This window comes from Bufo bufo, chromosome 4 (genome assembly GCF_905171765.1).
Source record: "Bufo bufo chromosome 4, aBufBuf1.1, whole genome shotgun sequence".
Classification (NCBI taxonomy): domain Eukaryota; kingdom Metazoa; phylum Chordata; class Amphibia; order Anura; family Bufonidae; genus Bufo; species Bufo bufo.
This window is the reverse complement of record NC_053392.1, coordinates 560,333,331-560,355,580: the sequence shown is the minus strand read 5'-3', so window position 1 is coordinate 560,355,580 and position 22,250 is coordinate 560,333,331. Positions and strand designations below refer to the sequence as shown.

General features: G+C 40.7%; 1 protein-coding gene across 9 annotated transcripts in view; it reads right to left on the bottom strand.

Annotated features, from left to right (window-relative positions):
• NRXN1 (neurexin 1) overlaps window positions 1-22,250 on the bottom strand; it is a 1,679,151-nt gene that overhangs the window by 783,368 nt on the left and 873,533 nt on the right. For all 9 annotated transcript variants that reach the window (XM_040430258.1, XM_040430259.1, XM_040430265.1 and 6 more), the window contains one exon: window positions 13,460-13,582. In XM_040430258.1, coding sequence (XP_040286192.1) covers window positions 13,460-13,582 — 123 coding nt within the window. The remainder of the gene's footprint in view (window positions 1-13,459; window positions 13,583-22,250) is intronic.

Below are 22,250 nucleotides of genomic sequence, written 5' to 3'. Positions count from 1 at the left end.
GTGTCTGTAGGCTATATACAATGTAAATAGGAATCTGACTCTTGCTAGATCCTGAGACTTTACAGGATTCCTGTTGTAAAAATGCCAGAAATAAGCTTGGAAACACCATGATTACCGCGCCAGTCTGACATTAATTGGCCTTGGGCATAAATCATTATAAGAATCCATCATTCTGATGGCAGCACGGCTGACAGGCTCACACATTAGTGCACACTGTCAGTGGGTGCATTGTCTAGACTTATTTCAGGGTGTTGTACTTTTTTTTTTATATAGTTTTCATTTATTAAGGGACCTTGGCAAGTATCTAACATTTACTTAGGAGTTAGGACCAACTCCCCAGTTTGGACCATCAAATACAAGTCTGGCATCAGTAACCCTGTTCTCAAACGCACATTTTTTCACTACTGGACCACTTCTTCTAACCATGTAAATACCTTAGTTGAGGATGTACATTACATAAATGTCAATCAAACCCACCTAGTTTGACAAAACCGGCCAACCATCAATGTCTATGGTTGTGTCTCAATTCACTCCCAAGATTAGGAAAGGACAGTTGGATTTTTATCTGCTTGATTGTTAAAATATAACTCTTATTTTGGGTTAAAGAGTCTTCTTAGCAAAGCTCAAACTGAGCATGGCTAAGAACAGCCTGTTTTCAGTCTTCAGAGTTTTAGTGAGTGCTGAAGACACCAGTGTGTAGAGAGTCAGATAGGCAGGTTGATAGGAAGTGATAGGGCACAAGTCCATAGTTAAGGATTGACATAGAGACAACAGGTAGACTGGAAGTCTCTGTATGTTACACACTGTTGTCTTCAGCGCTCAGTAGAATTGAAGAGTGACTCTCCTTGGCAACACTGCTACAACTTTTCTCAGAAGACACTTTACACCCTGTTTTCTAGAACAAGGTAAAATCTTTCCCTAATAAAGTATATTACAAAATGTTTAACTTCCAAGTCCCTACACTGTATTAAAAATAAACCTAAATTACATTTACACTTTAAGGTTAGCTGTTCAACTGATAGCAATCTAATGTGTATGGCAAGCCTTAGACCATGCAAATACTATAAGGTCCACCAAAAGAGGGGGTCCACTCCTTTTCTACTGGGTGGTAGGAACCTGTGCAGGACTCCCCCCTCTGTATAACTAGGAAAGACCTAGTTGGGAAATGAACCCAAGTGTCATGGAAAGGGCACAGAGCTGGGAAGAAATATAAAACCTTTGCATTCTGGATGGTAAAACTCAACACATTATTTTGTTTTGCAATAAGGCACCTTTTCTTCAATATTAACTACTGAAATGTGAACCATTACTTAGTATAGGAGTCGCTTACAAAAAACTACCTACTGATCTGGTAACATATGGATTAAACATACTTTTTCTCCAGAATAAACAAACAGTGAAGGGAGTTATATTTAGCTGAGCTGGCCCTACAATACATTGTGCCTGCTCTTACAGTGACTTTCCTGGTGGCAGATTCCTTTCAAAAGAGGTTGCCCGGTATCAAGATGAATTCGGACAACACACGGGATCGACCTGCAATAAAGACAGATCCTGCTCAGCTGATCTGGTTCTTTCGTTAGGGCTCTGTTTTTATGGCTGCAGCGGTGATATAACTTCAACAACACATGACCCGGGGTTGATCACTGGTCTCAGCGATGCGCAGAAGTGGCCCTTAATTCTATGCAGCGGTCACATGTTGTTGATGTGACATCATCACTGCAGCAAGAAAAACAGAGATCTGTAGGGAGAACGCAGAGTGGTGGCGAAAGATCTGGTAATTGTAATTGTCTATTCTACAGGGTGGGCCATTTATATGGATACACCTTAATAAAATGGGAATGGTTGGTGATATTAACTTCCTGTTTGTGGCACATTAGTATATGTGAGGGGGGAAACTTTTCAAGATGGGTGGTGACCATGGCGGCCATTTTGAAGTCAGACATTTTGAATCCAACTTTTGATTTTTCAATAGGAAGAGGGTCATGTGACACATCAAACTTATTGGGAATTTCACACGAAAAACAATGGTGTGCTTGGTTTTAACGTAACTTTATTCTTTCATGAGTTATTTACAAGTTTCTCTTTGTTTAAAGACATTGACATGTCGCCGAGGTTAATACGTGAGGAGCGGATAGAAATTGTGTTGATGTCTGGTGAACGCAGTAACCGGGTCATTGCAGCAGATTTCAATGCGAGACACCCTACGAGACCACCCATCTCCCATGCTACAGTTAGCAAACTGCTTGCTAAGTTTCGTGAAACTGGTTCAGTGTTGGATTTGCCAAAATGTGGACGCATGAAATCTGTCTCTAATGAAGAAACATCAGTGGCTGTCCTAGCTTCATTCAGCAAGAGCCCACAGCGTAGCACTCGCCGCATGTCACTGGAGAGTGGCATTAGTCGAACATCCCTTCGGCGGATATTAGCTACTCACAAATGGCACCCTTACAAACTCCAGCTACTGCAGCATCTCAACGAGGATGACCCAGATCGGGTCACTGAATTTGCAGAATGGGCAAAACAAAAATTGGAACAGGACCCTCAGTTTACGCAGAAGATTTTGTTCAGTAATGAGGCAAACTTTTATGTTAATGGTGAAGTTAACAAACAAAACCACCGCTATTGGTCTGACACTAACCCACATTGGATAGATCCCTCCAAGACTGTTGGAACAAAAAAATTGATGGTATGGTGTGGTATATGGGGTACAAAGATAGTGGGGCCAATCTTCATCAATGGAAACCTCAAGGCCACTGGATTATGCAAAATTGCTACATGATGATGTGTTTCCCTCTTTATGCACTGCAGCTGGCATGTTCCCTGAGTTTTTCCAGCAAGATGGTGCACCACCACATTATGGGTGTCAGGTCCGAGCATTCCTAGATGCACAGTTTCCTGGAAAGTGGATTGGTCGTCGTGGGCCAGTTGAATGGCCCCCAAGGTCTCCCGATCTGACCCCCTTTAGACTTTAATCTTTGGGGTCATCTGAAGGCAATTGTCTATGCTGTGAAGATACGAGATGTGCAGCACCTGAAACTACGGATACTGGAAGCCTGTGCATTTCTCCTGCGGTGTTGCTATCAGTGTGTGAAGAGTGGGAGAAGAGGGTTGCATTGACAATCCAACACAATGGGCAGCACATTGAACACATTTTATAAGAGGTCAGAAACTTGTAAATAACTCATGAAAGAATAAAGTTACGTTAAAACCAAGCACACCATCGTTTTTCTTGTGAAATTCCCAATAAGTTTGATGTGTCACATGACCCTCTTCCTATTGAAAAAACAAAAGTTGGATTCAAAATGGCTGACTTTAAAATGGCCGCCATGGTCACCACCCATCTTGAAAAGTTTCCCCCTCACATATACTAATGTGCCACAAACAGGAAGTTAATATCACCAACCATTCCCATTTTATTAAGGTGTATCCATATAAATGGCCCACCCTGTATTTTACAGGTCAATTGGTCAACCCATTTAATGGAGATAGATAGATAGATAGATAGATAGATAGATAGATAGATAGATAGATAGATAGATAGATAGAATATGTTATGCATGTGAATAAACACTCAATGATTTAGTATTTTACTTGTTAAAGTAACATTGACCTTTCCTTTCCATTTCTCTATGTGTGTGGACAACGAGGCTTCTAACCTCTATATCACTTCTGTAGCTATAGAAACACATTCCCTGTACCCTATGAGGGCACAAGTAAATAAATTCAGGATAAAATAATGAGTCTTCTAGAGTAAGGTTGTGGCTCCATGATCCTCTTCTTATGACGAAAAAGACACTGGATCATCAAAGTCCCAAATTCCAGTGCTCTTTGATGATGAAAGACCAGCACTATATTCCCCGGACTACTACAAGCTTGGGAGCAACCACACAGATGGATATGTGTTCAAACAGAACAAGACGAAAGGGTTTCTCTGGCTATAAAAATATTATCTGAGATGTGTAAGAAATACAACCAGTGTAAGGACTGCAAATTTTGACAGCGCCACGTCAGTAGTTTCTAGCCCCAGTCTAGTTAATTCACATATAATAAAATAAAAATGGTGACATATGAAAAAAAATATAGAAAAATTGCTAAATATTACAGGGAGACCTAGTTAAAGGGGTATTCCCATCTGAGACAATGGGAGCATATTGCTAGGATATGTCCCCATTCATAGGCGTGCGCAGCCTATTACATTAGGGTATGCACCCTAAAGAACAAACACACACACCACGTGTATGTATGTGTATATATATATATAGCCTTTATGCCATTAGTCTCCATTATCAGCCCTTATGCCTGATTAGCCCCCATCATGCCTCATTAGCCCCCATTATGCCTCATTAGGCCCATCATCAGCCCTTATGCCTCATTAGTCCCCTTTGTGCCTCAGTAGCCCCCATATGCCTCATTAGCCCCATATGCCTCTCATATGCCTCTCATTAGCCCCCATTATGCCTCTCATTAGCCCCCATTATGCCTCTTATTAGCCCCCATTATGCCTCTCATTAGCCTCCATTATGCCTCTCATTAGCCCCCATTATGCCTCTCATTAGCCTCCATTATGCCTCTCATTAGCCTCCATTATGCCCCCAGCAGCCTCTTTTTTTATAAAATAAAAAAACACTTACCTCTCTGCTCCTGGATGACACCGCTCCTCGCCATCCGCGATCCTCTTCCTCCTGCTGTCGGCTGTGCTCTGAACTGGCGTGACGTCACAAAGCGCCTCACACTGTGCGCAGCCCTGCACAGCTGACAGCCGAGGACCAGGAAGCGGTAAGTACATAGCATTCACCGCTTCCTGGTCCTCCGATACTAATGAGCTCTTCCAAAATGGAAGCGCTCATTAGTATTCGCTGGCCAGCAGGCTTGATTAGGGTGTGCCCAGGCTTGATTAGGGTGTGCACTCCTATGTCCCCATTGTTTGATAGGTGCAGGTCCCACCACTGGGACCCACACCTATATCGACAATGGAGCGGGGAAGGTGATGGCTGGAGGACCCTGGGTCCGGTCACCACCAAACACTCCCCCCATAGTAGTGAATGGAAGTGCACTGCATTTGTGCGGCCACCACTTCCATTAATTTCTATGGAGCCGACGGAAAGAGCTGAGCCAGCACTCGGCTATTTTCGGCAGACCCATAGAAATGAATGGAAGGAGGCTGTGCATATGCAGTGCGCCCTCCACGACTTTCGGGGCTCTGTGCTTGGTGTAGGGCAGTGGTGGCGAACCTATGGCACGGGTGCCAGAGGTGGCACTCAGAGTCCTTGCTGTGGGCACCCACACCCTGGAAAAAGTCTATGGTGTATCAATATGCCTTCAACCTTTCCTGCCATTCATCAGTGCAGGATGTACTATGAATGGCACAGGCAGCGCATTGAATGTAGGCTATTATAGCTAAATGATAAAGTTCATGGAAGATATACTATATTGGACTGTAGTATTCATGATAAATTGCTGTGTTGGCACTTTGCGATAAATAAGGGGGTTTTGGGTTGCAGTTTGGGCATTCGGTCTCTAAAAGGTTCGCCATCACTGGTGTAGGGGAATTTGGCCAGGAAAGTAGTCAAACTGTGGCGTGCCTGACAGTATCTGCAGTATAAATAATGCAGTATAATTGAGGATAATTTTGTTCTTCATGTTGATTACTTTGTATTTAATTTTCAATTTTTTTTATTTATTTTTTGCCAGTTTTTTTTTATTTTTATTACTAGGCCTTGGAGTCCCAAAGGGGTTTACTATAGAGTTCAATGTATAAATGGTGAACAAAAAGCTCCTAAACTTGCTCTAGTGAAGGCTAAAGGCAGCTGAAAGAGGTTATCTGCATAGAATGGTCCTTTGACGATAAGCTGATTAAAACTTTTCCCCCAATGGGACCTTCAGCAATTAGCCGAAATCTATCAGTGAGCCACAAATAGTGCTTTTACAACTTTTTGGGCTCATTGAGGCATTTTACGATGTTACACCACTCCCGTTTTGAAATGTTGGCGGGAAAGTGGACATGGTTGGCTGGCTGGGCTGATTTAAGACAGATTTATCAACTGTGGCATTTTTTTTAAGTTGCAAAAGCTCTTTCCCCAGTAAAAGGATGGCATTGAAATTGAAGTAACATTTCAGGACAAAGGAGTTCAAACATCAAACATTGTGTGACACTGGATATAAATGAAGACAATGCAATGCTCCTGCAAAACAGACTTTAAAAATTCTCTTATAATAAATGTTCTGTTATGTGTGTGGCAATGTGAACATTGAGGTGTTGTTTCCCCAGGTTCCAGTCCGGGACTTGAGGCATGCTCATGTCCAGGGATCCTATTTAATCCTGCTACTGGATCTTGGGTGTGGCTCACTCTGGAGAGTCTTGTGAAGCAGAGTCCTGGTGAGGCTCTGTCTGTGTGGTCTCAGCTGGGTGGGCTGAGGGGCCATGAGGCTAGGCGATAGCCTGAACTTTGGGGAACGCGGTGACGCCTGTGAAACAAGGATCACGAGGCCAGAGTCGGGAGGACTATTGGGCCACAATCCCCCAAAAGGTATTGAAGTGTCACAGCCTGGAGGTTTACTGGACTGAATGGCTGAGGAAAGCCGCATGTGTTCACAGGGTGTGAACAGGGACTTAGGTGAGTCAGGAATATTATGTGTTTAGTTAGAGCCTAGACGGGCAAGGGTTTGTTATTTTGTGTGGATGTCACACGTGATAAATTGAAGCTGCGATTTCTTAACCTGTGCTTTGCTAAAGTGTGAAATAAAGCAAGAGTTTGGACATTATAATCGAGTCTGCGAAGATATCTGTGAGTGTGACCCCCTGAAAAAAGACGATCCCTTACATGTGTCTTAGGTTAGTCTAAGAAAAGTGATAGAGTGGTGGGCAACTATCTTAAAAGGCACAATGAAATCTATACCTGGTATCTATACCTGTTATTTATACCAAACATTGTGTAATTTTCACTTAAACTTTGGTGGTCCCCATTGAATACATCTTGGAAGAGAACTTGCATCAAGAGAAATATTCTTTCCACTTTTTGTTTTGCCCCAATGTTTTTCATCCTTCAAACGTAATGGAATTGGCAGTGTACATAGTATATTTTGATTGAAACTTTATGCTGTGTACCTGATTCCTATGATGTGCTGTATATGTACAGATGTTGATCTATGTCATTTATTTTATCATGTTCTTTTCCTTTTTTAATTTTTAAGAAAAAATAAACACTGGTGACCCACTTTTAATTGGCAAGTGATTAGAAATGTTGCAAATGTGTGCATACATTTCCTGCATATCACAATTAACACCAAAAACTGGCATAAAGTGTTTAGTAAGGCCATTTCAGACGAGCGAGTGTCTCGCTGCGGACTCGCACCACAGCACCCGGCCTGAACTTCCAGCACTGCCGGGGTCACATAGCATTATACGGATTTATAATGCTATGTAACCCTTGGAGGTTTGGAATGTGTTGGACAACACTGACATAATGCTGTTAGTGCTATCTAATACATTCCAGAACTGTAAGGGTGACATAGCATCATAAATCAATATAATGCTATGTGACACCGGCAGTGCTGGAAATTCAGTCCGGGTGCTGCGTTGTGAGTCCGCAGCAAGACACTCGCTCGTCTAAAAGGGGCCTAAATGTGTAACTATGCCTATACAGGATATTTAAAGCTCTGTATTAGAAGTGTTGAATTAGATATAATCAGGAATTAATGGCTGCATAACTTAGGGCATATTTTGCTGTAAAAAAATAAGGATCGACCTTTGATGTATGTATGAATAGTGTACATTATGTTCTTGCTCATTTTTGTACAACTCCCTTGGTCTTCTTCCACATGTGTGGCTGTGCTCGGGCATAGAACGCCTCGAATATGCCGGACAAAAAATGTTGCATGCAGTGGTATTTGTTTTGCCGAATCCCGGCATATTTGACGGGTAGCGGCAGGATCCCCGCTGGACCCCATTATTGTCAATGGGGCTAGCAGGCATTTCGGTCCCGTCTGGCAATGCCAGATCCAGAGGGCTCGAACAAGCTGTTCTCTGAAAAAAGTCCTGATGGCACTATGAAAAGAATAAATCAGAACTAAGTGTTTGTAATTAGAGATAAGTGAATTGACTCTACATGAATCAAATTCCCCCCCTCAAAAAAAAAAAAAAATTTATTAATTTGTACAATATGAATCACTCAAAGAGGTCAGAAGATGGAGAACAAGGCACCTGCTGCCAAAAAGAGATCATTTTTTGGCTATAGCAGTAATTTCATAAGCTTTATTTCTTAAATAATTAAAATCCAGATCCTGTTTAATACTGACGCATTTTGGACGATAGAGTAGTCCTTAGTTGTAGCTTAGCTCTGCATTACACGGGGAGCGCTGTTTGAGGAGGTGAGCTGTTATCCTGACTTTTTCATTGTATTTGTTACCACCGGCTACCATCCATTTACTCAAAGCCATATATTTTACAGTCACTTTGACATTATAAATGATGTCCTGGCTTTAAAAAGCTTGAAAAGTGGTTATAGTCCTAGGAGACCTCATTGTCATGCGTGACTTTTCAGGGCAATTGGGATAATTTTGATGTAGGTTGAATTTATTGAGACTGAAACGAATCTGACAACCAATTTGACCATATTGGACTCAAAATAAATTTTGGGAAATTCGCTCCTCTATATTCATAATGTGAAAAGAGTATACATGCAAAATGTAGAGGAGTTTTAGGCCAGGTTCACAGCAGTTATTTGGCCAGTTATTTCCATCAGTTATTGTGAGCCAAAACCAGTAGTGAAGCTACTCAGAGATAAGTTGTAATATAAAGATATTCACCTGTTCTGTGTTTTTGACTGGTTTTGGCTCACAATAACTGATGGTAATAACTGACCAAGTAACTCTAGTGTGAATTCAGCCTAAAAGAGGTGCAGAAACAATTTTGGGTGGTTTTATTTTCTCTGGTTATCTAGTGCCTTCAGTGACTCTCTTCAACTGTTATGGTACAACAGTGCCTACCATTAAAAGTGTTGTCTGAGATATAAATACTGATGATCTCTCCTCTGGATAGGTCATCAGTATCTGATCAGTGGGCGTCTGACACTCAGGACACCCGCCAATCAGCTGTTTGAAAAGGCACTGGTGCTCCTGTGGCTTTCTCCCTGCTCGCCAAGCACCGCGCTGTACACTAAATAGTAGTTGTGCGTGGTATCGTGTTCAGTCCTATTCAATTCTTGGAGCTAAGCTGTGCCTAGGCCACGTAACACATGAACATGCCGTCACTGGCTTGGGAAAAGCTGTGAGAAGGCCAGGATACTACAGTGAGCACTACTGACTTCTCAAACAGCTGATCGGCGGGAGTCCCGGGTGTCAAATCTCCACTTATCAGATACTGATGATCAGTATTTAAATCTAAAAAAAAAACACTTTAATTTTCAAAAAGTTTCAATTTTTCATTGTATAAATTCAATACATTATCATGATATGCTTACAGAACTGGTCGCAATTCATATCACAACCACTGGCCTCATATAGGCACATAAGGCATAACCATTTCCAGACATAGTATTGAATAATCTTGTTCTTTTTCTTAGATGTTCTTTTTTTTTTTTTTTCTTCAAATTAGAGCTTCTCAGGCAACACATCACAAGATATGTTGAACCAAGAGAAAAGGCAAGAATGACATATCTGTATGCCAGATGAGGTTCTAGTATTATTTAGCAGATTTTTCTATGTAGGTAGAAAAAATCTGTATATTACGGGTCCGCAATACACAGCTCTGGAGGTACTGGTTCATATTGAGCATATCCAGCTAAGGTAAAGACATCTAATGTAATCAGTCTATGTAATCATGATGGTAGAAAACCTTAAACAGCTGTCTACCGATAGGTTCCTGGTTTGGATATATTTTAGTCATGTTTGAACAGTTTCTATGGGCTTTACATTGACTCAAAGGGTAAGTACCTATTAGGGGCACTAGAGAGAGACAGTTGAATTCCTCCTGGAGAACTAATATGCACATGTTTTTCCATGTAGCATTAACATAGTTGGGTCTCCTCAATGATAAACACTACTTCCCACATTTATAGTTCAAGGGGCTTTAAGAGATTTTGATATTGATGAGCTATCCTCATGATTGGTGGGGGTCTGATACCCAGCACTCCCACTGTTCAGCTTTTTGAAGAGGCCGCAGCCTCTTCCTAGGCAAATGGCCTCACATTCATTGGTTACATGACCTAGACACAGCTCAGTCCCAAGAAGAGCTGCTATTCAATGGATGTCACTATGCTTGGTAAGCAGTGAGGAGGCCATAAGACTCACTGGAGTATGGTAGCCTCCTCAAACAGCTGATTGACATGGGTCATGGGTGGACCCTGGCTGATGTCATATTAATGACCTATTGTGAAAGTAGATCATCAATATCAGAATCTCGTAAAAACCCTTTAACCACTTCCCATCTGGGCCCTTTGCCCCCTTCCTGACCAGGCCAAATTTTGCAAAACTGACATATCTCACTTTATGTGGTAATAACTTTGGAACGCCTTTATTTATCCAAGTCATTCAGAGATTGTTTTCTCGTGACACATTGTACTTCATGATAGTCATAAATTTGAGTCAAAATATTTCACCTTTATTTATGAAAAAATCCCAAATTTACCCAAAAATTTAAAAAATTCGCAATTTTCTAAATTTCAATTTCTCTGCTTTTAAAACAGAAAGTGATACCTCATAAAATATTTATTACTTAACATTCCCCATATGTCTACTTTATGTTGGCATCATTTTGGAAATGTCATTTTTTTTTTTTAGGACGTTAGAAGGCTTAGAAGTTTAGAAGCAATTCTTCAAATTTTTAAGAAAATTGCCAAAACCCACTTTATAAGGACCAGTTCAGGTCTGAAGTCACTTTGTGGGGCCTACATAGTGGATACCCCCATAAATGACCCCATTGTAGAAACTACACCCCTCAAGGTATTCAAAACCGATTTTACAAACTTTGTTAACCCTTTAGGCGTTCCACAAGAATTAAAGGAAAATGGAGATCAAATTTTTTAATTTCACTTTTTTGGCAGATTTTCCATTTTAATCAATTTTTTTCTTTAACACATCGATGGTTAACAGCCAAACAAAACTCAATATTTATTACCCAGATTCTGCGGTTTACAGAAACACCCCACATGTGGTCATAAACTGCTGTATGGGCACACGGCAGGGCGCAGAAGGAAAGGAACTCCACATGGTTTTTAGATGCCATGTCCCATTTTAAGCCCCCTGATGCACCCTTACAGTAGAAACTCCCAAGAAGTGACCCCATTTTGGAAACTAGGGGATAGGGTGCCAGTTTTATTAGTACTATTTTTGGGTACATATGATTTTTTGATCATTCATTATAACACTTTATGGGGCAAGGTGACCAAAAAATTGGTTGTTTTAGCACAGTTTCTATTTATTTATTTTTACAGCGTTCACCTGAGGGGTTCAGTCAAGTGACATTTTTATAGAGCAGATTGTTACGGACGTGGCGATACCTAATATGTATACTTTTTCTCATTTATTAAAGTTTTACACAATAATAGCATTTTTGAAACCAAAAAATTATGTTTTAATGTGTCCATGTTCTGAGAGCTATAGTTTTTTTATTTTTTGAGAGATTTTCTTATGTAGGGGCTCATTTTTTGCGGGATGAGGTGACGGTTTTATTGGTACCATTTTGTGGGACATACGCGTTTTTTGATCACTTGGTGTTGCACCTTTTGTGATGCAAGGTGACAAAAATTGCTTGTTTTGACACAGTTTTTTTTTTTTTTTTTTTACGGTGTTCACCCGAGGGGTTAGGTCATGTGATATTTTTATAGAGCTGGTTTTTACGGACGCGGTAATACTAAATATGTCTTTTTTATTTTATTTTTTCTATTTTAAATTTTTTTTTTATTCCTTACTTGGGATTTTTTTTTTTTTTTACATGTGAAACTTTTTTTTATTTTATTTTTTCAACCCTTTATTTTATTTTTATTTTATTTTACACTTTTCGTCCCCCATAAGGTCATACAAGACCTCTGGGGGACATTTACTTCACTTTTTTTTTTTTTTTTTCACAGTTGATTTCTCCTGTAACTGGGGCTGACATAGTAGCCCCAGTTACAGGACAAATGCACCCCTATAGAGGCTGTACAGCAGCAATCCAGCGCTGTACAGCCTCACAGCAGGGCTGATCGAGGTCTCTGAGAGACCTCACACAGCCCCTGCACACTCCGGTCACGGCGGTCACATGACCGCCGGGCCGGAACAGGAAGCGCACAGCGCTTCCTGCTCTGCAGACACAGCGCTCGGTGAGCGCTGTGTCTGCAGCGATCGTGAAGGCAGGGACACCTGGGCACTGTCCCTGCCTTGTCTTAGGGTTGCCCTGCTGTCACTGACAGCGGGCAACCCGATCAGCAGCTGCACGATTAGCGTGCAGCTGCTATTTCTGACAGGACGTTTTAAAACGTGCTGTCAGAAATAGACGTCCACCCATAGGACGTTTATATCCTATGGGCGGACGTGAGGCGGTTAATACTGACTCTTTAAAATATACAATATTCTTAAAAATCTATATTAAAACAGATCTGACACAGAAAAGGCAGAATTGTATCCTAATAGAAATAATAGCCACCATTTTCAAAAATACAATTACATTCAGTAATTGCTTTCATATTATTGTTCACTTCCATTAGCTACTCAGCAACTTCCCCCATCTCATACACATCTGTAATAGCTTTTAGATAGCTTTGGATCTCATGTTTCCATGACTAGAAATAGATATTTTAAAACTTTATCTCAAAATAAAGGAACCGGTTATTTATACAGAACCCTGTGACTTAAAAGAAGAAAGTAGCTAAATATATATATGAGTATGGTTACAAAATAATTGAAAATATAGAAATGAAAACCAAGGCGGGAAAAAAGCTGCGGCAAAGAAATACTTGAAAAGGGCTCTAACATGAGCCGAAACCTTGTGAAAAAATTATCCACCACAATCTCTCGATTCTGAACAACAAGAAATTGAGGTCAAAGTCTTGCAAGGAGGATAAAGGTTTGACCCCCAGATCTATAAAATTTAACTCCATCCATAACCTAGTTTAAATGGTGCATTATTATATAACATGCATTCAAGGTAATTTTTTTTCAAAATGTCTTAATATTCCGAGGATAGACCTTGAATATCTAAGACCTGGAAAACCTCTTCAACATCAAGTTATCACATGTACATAAATGCAGCTTCCATCTCCATGTACCATAGGCCAGTTCTTTTTGCTTAGCTGTATACTTTATTGCCTGCACCGGGAATACTGAAGGCATTCTGGGAATTCTTCCATATTCAATGGACCACGGTCCACCAGATCAGTCAGGTTTCTTGTTTGCTTGGGGGTTGTTATACGCATGTTGAGGGACAATGCCCAGATACATCTATTAGGAAACACTGCTGCAAGATAGAATAAATGAAGGCACCTACCTGTCATGTCTTGTTGATCGTCCACTATTAACTTTAATATCTTTCCTCTCCGTATCACGCGCACTGTGTGCCATTCATTATCATTGAGGTTATAACCAGCATAAAGAGTCTCTGGGCCTTTGCCTGCAGAATATGCCAAACCATCATTAACCAATCACAGCACAATGAAATATGTGAACCTTTCAATGAAAAATAGAGAGTCAGAACAACTGAAACAAACACAATAAATTCATCATTCTAGTAGAGTTTGTTTGACATAAACAGGCATATAAACCTCTTTGGAATTGAATAAACCGCTATAGAAAATCATACAAGAATGACTATGTGAATTGCTACTTTATTACATTGTGGTTCTCGGTTATTTCAATCGGAGACAATGGTTAAGCCGGGGGATTTTTTTTGTTCAATCCATGCTTTTTTTCTTAATTAATATGGATTTGATTATGTTAATGTAGTATGTGTTGCCATTAGACGTTCTTGATATAATAACGCTCTAGATTGTGGCACAGTTATTGTATTACAGTTACAATGACACATGTCACCTGCCTATTAACTCTTTTTATAACAAAGCTGCTCCCGACTTGATATGGTTGTTCTATTACCTGTAGCTACCAAAAATAGAAACAGTAATAACATGTTGGATTGAATTTAAAGATAACCTGTCAATCTGCAGGCAGCGTGTTATAGAGCAGGAGGAGCTGGGCAGATTGATCTAAAGTTTTATGGGAAAAGATCCAGCAAAACGTATTCACCTAAAGGGGTTATCTGGGATTTTGATACTGATAGCTTATCCTCAGAGTAGGTCAACAATATCAGATTGGCAGTGGTCTGACTCTCAGCACCCCAGCAATCAGATGTTCAAAGAGGCTAAGTGTTTAAGGTTCTTCCCTTTAATCCTCTGCTTTTTCTGACCTTAGGAGTCATGTGGGTGGTCCTATTCAGGGATTGAAAGCCTTTGTTTGTCTATGAATCCAAAGATAGCTGTAGATCACTAAAGAGACACACCCATATGACTCCTAAGCATGGAAAGAGCAGGGATTTAAATGCATGAATTGCAAACTATCTTGTCCCATAAAACTATATATCAGTCTTCTCAACTCCTCCTTTTCTGTAACATGCTGCCTGCAGACTGCCCTACATTTAATGGTGACAGGTTCACTTTAATTTGGCCATTTAATTTGACTATTTCAATTGCTGTCAGCCAAATGCTCATTCGGACAATCTATATTCCTAATGCACCCCCATACCCTTGCGAGTTCAGTTAAGTTGAGCGTGCATGTATTCTTAATCGGGAGAGGGGAGTAAGCTACAGTCAGACAACCCTGGTGGTGGCTTACCTCCCTCGACTACAAAGAATGGATCAAGATGACCAATTATTTTTTTTTCTCCCAAAGCATTTGAAACTAACAAGCAGCCAGAAATTTCATGCACGTCACATAGTCAGCTAATCCTACTGACAATGGCAGGTTTGGCAGCCATAAATCTAATGTCTATGGTCACCTTTATGTAGATGTAAAGAACTAGTATAACCATCTCTTTGAAGAAGGACATTTTTTTTTCCTGTAAAGGAGTTATCCTACAAAAAAGTATGACTAAGCAATGATTATGAAAATGAAGTATTATTGCAATATACATGCAATAAAAATATTGTTAATTTTTATGTACATTACATTTTCCACTTTGGTAGCTCCCCTTGCTGTTTAGCCTTCTGGTCCACCTTGTCCTGCATTCAGAGGAGGACTAACATGCTCAGTAGCTCAGTATTGGAATAGTGATCTCATAGAGAAGGACAGACTTGGACTGGCCCAGAGGGGAACAGGTGAATCCCCTGTAGGCCTCTGAGCAAGGTGGGCCCCTTGTCCCCAATCCCTGCACAACTGGCACATGGTACAGTAGACAGACTGTACTGTATGTAGATAGGCAGAATAGAGCCTATGTTTTTTATAAAACTAGGTAGATTATTTAACAGACTGCTCAGTTTATCTTCATAGATATATTGGATGGCAGAGAAGACTTCTAGGCACAGAGGCAGGCCAGCCAGTATCTTTTTTCCCCAGGGACTGCTATTAATCATCTTGTACCATGTTGCTGCCACTGAGCAAGCAGGTAATATTTGCATGCAGCATTACAGTGGGCCCCCAGAATAAATTTTACTGGTGGGCCCTAGGCGACCCAGTCCGACACTGGAGAAGGATGTGAAGCAACCAAGACACCATTCATTCATTACTACTTCTAAATTCATAAAATATATGGTTATATCTCTCTAGAGAGTGGAGAAGGAAATTGTGGGGGCATAGCACACCATATATCCTGAAATACTATTTTGAAAAGCAGGAAGGGGTTAACAAGGGCTACCTGCAATGCATCCAGGGAGATATATATGTTTGATGGGCTGTTTCCCACCCATAAAAAAGGGAAGAAAGTACTTGACACAAGCAGATAAGTGAGTAAAAGCAGTTTTAAATTCATTGGATAACCCCTTTAACACATCACATAAAAATTTTAAAAACTTTCCCACAATGTCACATTTTTATTGTAGATTTTAAATGATGGTTGAAGGAGGATTGATAATATGCACAGAAGTCCATGTTACCCTCTGCCTAAGGACATGTTCCGGTAAAACAGGGAAAGATAATCTTTTATTTCTCCTCATGCATCTAAACTTTTAAACAAGACTAATGGGTTCATTTATCAAACTGGTCTAAAGTAGACCTGGCAGAGTTGCCCATAGCAACCAATCAGATTCCACCTTTCATTTTTGACAGCTCCTTTGGAAAATGAAAGGTGAATTTTGATTGGTTGATATGGACAACTAAGCCAGTTCTACAGTACTTTACACCAGTTAAATAAATGAACCCATAAGATCACAATGCTAGGTGAGATATATGGAGAAACACAGCTATTAGAAATTGGGTCTGGACTGAAAGCTGCAGGTATGTAAAGCTTTCTCTTGGGTCCATTTCTAAGAGCTATAATTTGCAATGTATCAGGGCTAGTGCCATGATCTTATCCGCTAAAAAACAAGACCATAATTGTGGCTGTTACTCAATGACAGCCTAAGAAATAGTCCTCAGAAATGGCCCACCTTCTGCAGCCTTACAGCCCCTGACACTGTTCAGGATAATCAGTCTCTGTGTGTATGGGGTTGGGGGAGAAATTTGTATGTTCTCCCTGTGTTTGTGTTGGTTTGCACTAAATAATATGGTTTCCTCCCACACTACATAAATATACTAACAGGTAAATTGTCTTCCTATGAAATTGACCGGTGTGAGTGCTGGGGAGGAGTGACTTCATGGTGCCACTGATTCTCCTGCTTCACAGCAATCCTTGTATTTTTGGGTTCCTTGTGTGACAAAATGTGCATTATACAGTATATGTCTGTTGTCTGGGTAATTCAGGACTGGTCCTCCAGAGTGAGAAAAAATATTTTGCAACCAATCTCCACTCTTGGCAAGAGATGATAATCCTAAATATAGGAATTCCCTATATCAACTCAGAACTCTCTAATAGGGTTTAGAAAACTTTTTTTTTTTTACTGCATAACCCCTTTAATATTATTTGGGCCCCTTCATATATGTCCGATGATCCAATTCAGTTCTCCTCTGGAGTTTTCTATGGGATAGTTCTCATAAATCCAGCATGTCAGTCATAATGCCAGATGCCAAATTGCGCCGGATAGAAAAACATTGCATGCTCAGTGCATAGTCCGACTCTCTAAATATGCATTTATGGTGTTAATATTATATGTTTGTACTTTTGGGTTTCTTGTTATGTATGTTCCCTCTTGGTAGATTGACAACTTTTTAAATCTGTTCCATTAGCACATAGCTTTAGTCAGGGATTGTAGCTTAGCTGCAATATCTGATGGGGAATCTGAAATCCCCAAACTATCCCAGCTCAATTTCCATTCTGTTCCATCAACGTTCTCTAGACTGCAGCTCCTCCAGCTCTGATTGGCTGCTATGGAAAAACACAGCTCAGCCGGCAACTTGATTTCCATTATTGCTAGAACCGTTAAAAGTGATAAATAACAAAAAGTGCATGTACTTTACAAATAATGAAGCAAATGAGCCTTTTTCTTATAAAAAATATTTTATATACTTAGCTTCTATTGTCTAGAATAGATCAATGTTTCCTAACCATGGTTCCAATGAACACTGGTTGCCTCCGTACAGCAGCAGCGTCTGGTTGCTGCAGGAACCAGAAATGCGGCCAGGCCCTCACTGATGTCAGAGCCACGGGCCAATGAGGAAGTGCCGTGGGGCCCCCAAACGGAGCAGCAACACTTGGCGTGGAGACAAGCCAACATGAGCTGCTGTTCCTTGAGTATAAAGGTCGGGACCTACTGTGGGCAGGGGCCGGTGAATTTTTTGTGATCAAGCTTCTCCTACTCTTCCCAGTCTCTGGCATACTTGTACTGTGTTGATCATCTGCCTTTTGACCCTTCTGCCGTACGACTACTCTTATTGTTTTTGTGCATCTGTTTTGTCCCTGTTTGTGTGTTGACCTTCATGTATTGCAGTATAGAGACTGTCGACCAGTGATGGCAAAAGTGTATATTAATGAAACCCCTGCTAGAATCCAGCGATTAGTAGGCATACATGTACATAATGCTGACGTCAGTGCACAGTATGATATACACTGCGTGCAGAATTATTAGGCAAATTAGTATTTTGACCACATCATCCTCTTTATGCATGTTGTCTTACTTCAAGCTGTATAGGCTCGAAAGCCTACTACCAATTAAGCATATTAGGTGATGTGCATCTCTGTAATGAGAAGGGGTGTGGTCTAATGACATCAACACCCTATATTAGGTGTGCATAATTATTAGGCAACTTCCTTTCCTTTGGCAAAATGGGTCAAAAGAAAGACTTGACAGGCTCAGAGTCAAAAATAGTGAGATATCTTGCAGAGGGATGCAGCACTCTTAAAATTGCAAAGCTTCTGAAGCGTGATCATTGAACAATCAAGCGTTTCATTCAAAATAGTCAACAGGGTCGCAAGAAGCGTGTGGAAAAACCAAGGTGCAAAAGAACTGCCCATGAACTGAGAAAAGTCAAGCGTGCAGCTGCCAAGATGCCACTTGCCACCAGTTTGGCCATATTTCAGAGCTGCAACATCACTGGAGTGCCCAAAAGCACAAGGTGTGCAATACTCAGAGACATGGCCAAGGTAAGAAAGGCTGAAAGACGACCACCACTGAACAAGACACACAAGCTGAAACGTCAAGACAGATTTTTCTAAGGTTTTATGGACTGATGAAATGAGAGTGAGTCTTTATGGGCCAGATGGATGGGCCCGTGGCTGGATTGGTAAAGGGCAGAGAGCTCCAGTCCGACTCAGACGCCAGCAAGGTGGAGGTGGAGTACTGGTTTGGGCTGGTATCATCAAAGATGAGCTTGTGGGGCCTTTTCGGGTTGAGGATGGAGTCAAGCTCAACTCCCAGTCCTACTGCCAGTTTCTGGAAGACACCTTCTTCAAGCAGTGGTACAGGAAGAAGTCTGCATCCTTCAAGAAAAACATGATTTTCATGCAGGACAATGCTCCATCACACGCGTCCAAGTACTCCACAGCGTGGCTGGCAAGAAAGGGTATAAAAGAAGAAAATCTAATGACATGGCCTCCTTGTTCACCTGATCTGAACCCCATTGAGAACCTGTGGTCCATCATCAAATGTGAGATTTACAAGGAGGGAAAACAGTACACCTCTCTGAACAGTGTCTGGGAGGCTGTGGTTGCTGCTGCACGCAATGTTGATGGTGAACAGATCAAAACACTGACAGAATCCATGGATGGCAGGCTTTTGAGTGTCCTTGCAAAGAAAGGTGGCTATATTGGTCACTGATTTGTTTTTGTTTTGTTTTTGAATGTCAGAAATGTATATTTGTGAATGTTGAGATGTTATATTGGTTTCACTGGTAAAAATAAATAATTGAAATGGGTATATATTTGTTTTTTGTTAAGTTGCCTAATAATTATGCACAGTAATAGTCACCTGCACACACAGATATCCCCCTAAAATAGCTAAAACTAAAAACAAACTAAAAACTACTTCCAAAAATATTCAGCTTTGATATTAATGAGTTTTTTGGGTTCATTGAGAACATGGTTGTTGTTCAATAATAAAATTAATCCTCAAAAATACAACTTGCCTAATAATTATGCACTCCCTGTATATGTTACTATACGTGTGTTTATTCCTGCTCTTACACTATGCTCTGATATTTGCATAGGTGGTATACTATCCCATAGACTTTATTACGCTTCTAGTGCATTTTCTTTTCAACAGCTCAGGGCGCAGGAAAGATTGGCTAATGTACTATACTAATTATATTCTACAAAATATCAGTTGCAAGTGTTAATGCAAAAATGTGTTTAGATTGTTTTACATGAAAACCGCATAATTAGCCTTTTTTTTCAATGTGATTAACATGAAAGGGGAATTTTTGAAGGCCTCCAGTATTCACTACATTGTGCAAGTTGGTCCAGTACATTTCAAAGGATATCTAGCTAATGTATGACATTTTATGTACAGTAGAATATGGGTGTCTACAGCAACTGATCTCCACCTATCCTCAGTATAGGTCATCAATATCAGATTGGCAGGGGTTTGACACCCCCGCGGATCAGCTGTTTGGAGAGGAGGTGGAGCTCCATGTGAGCGCTGCTTGCTCTTCATTACACTACTCGTCATCTCCCCTGTAGCAGCGGTATAGTGTAATTACAAGTGCATGGAGCAAGTACTTGTGATTACACTGCACTTCCGAGACAACAGACAGTGTAATGAAGAGGACGCATTGCTCACACAGAGTACCACCTCCTCCTCATACAGCAGTGTACTGACATGTGAGGTACAAGGTATAATAGATACAGTGTATTAAGAAATATAGTATATACAGCAGTAAACTGATATGTGAGGTATAATAGTTACAGTGTGTTAAGATATATAGTATATACAGCAGTGTACTGATATACGAAGCACAAAAGATGCAATGTGTTAAGATATATAGTCAGGGGTGTCTTTAATATTGATTGGACCCTGGGCAAGAATTTACTTGGGCCCCCTGGATCCCGCTTTCACACACCCTAGCATGCAATAACGCTAGACGTGTTTCTTGGCAGTAATGTAAATACTGCCTTTTTTCTGAAAAGGAAGTGTTTACATTAAAAAGCTTGCAGAGACATGCTATAGACACCGGAACGACTACGTTTAGCTGTTGTGGTTCTGGTGACTGTAGTGTCCCTTAATATAGAGAAAAAAAAAGAATCAGTACAAAAGTATCAAATAAAATGGCTGTATCATTATTCTAAAAAATAAAAAAGCACAACTTCTGACACAAATAAATAGTATTTTGCAGATTATATATTTTTTTTACAATGTGCAGATAGTACTGTACTACTAACCCCTCCATCCACCCCTCCCTCCCCTTCTCCAATCACCCAGCACCCTTACTCACATAAAACATATAATATATCCATTTTTACCCCAATGTGTATATAAAAATTTTTGTCCTCTCTGTATATATATATATATCATATATATACAGAGGGGGTAAAATGGAATATATACAGAGGGGGGAAAATGGATATATAATATTTCCATTCCCCCCCCCCCCTCTGTATATATTAAATTTCTTGCCCCCAAGGCCACTGTATATATTTGTTTGCCACTTTTTTTTAATGATTTTGCCCTTGGGGCTGGGCCCCTATGAAGGATTTGCTTTTGCTGCCAGTGCCGTGCCCTCCTGCCCTCATACAGCCGGCCACAGCCAGCACTGCCACATCACTGATCATCACCTCACCTCAGATCCCCTCCCCCAAGATGAAGCAGGAATAGTGTGCCAGGGCAGTGCCATACATTATAAAAAATATATATATACTACCTACTTGTTCTGTTCTGTACTAAATTGCGGACTGCGGCGGGCTTTAGTTAGGTGGTGTGCAAGTCGCAATCCCGATACCCTCCCAGTCCCAGCTGTGATCCCGCGAGACCTCGGGTCTTACGATGACAAGATAAGGAATAGAATTCAGCCCCCCCCCCGGGCCCGGTCGCACCCTCTGTGACCGCAATCTTTACGCCACTGGAGTGGCCAGAGGGGCTCAAGAGGCAGCTGCCTTGGGCCCCCCAGGAGCAAATGGGCTGGGGGCAGCTGCCACTTTTGCCCTGCGTTAAAGATGGTCCTGTATATATTATATATAGCAGTGTACTGATATGTGAGGTACGAGCTGTATTTTATACCTCATACCTCACATACCAGTACACTGCTTTATATACTATATATCTGAACACACTGCATCTATTATACCTCATACTTCACATATCAGTACACTGCTGTATATACTGGCCAGGAACGGGTATATTCTTGCCATGGGGCCCAGTGATATGTACGTCCCTCTCTGGTAGGGAAAGCAATCAAGGCTACAGCTTTGCTCTGTTTACTACAAATGGCTTCTGATTGCAATGTTAGAAAGTGGAATAGGTGACAACAAAATAGAACAATCAAATTTTATTACAGCACATCAACCTCAGTTATGTCTAGTAACCATAAACAGGTAATTGAAAGATAAACATTTACTTTGCAATCAGCCAGGTAAATTGGTTTTATTTATCTACTCCTCCCGATGATAATTACACAATCATACAACGCAGTATTGCAGTAAAAAGATATTGAACATTTATTTCAGGTAATGCTCATGATCATACGTTTATTAAAAGGGAACTAAAGCTAGAATCCAAATACAAAAAAACAACAAAACGTTAACATAAGCTCCTTTTGTTTTGTCAGAT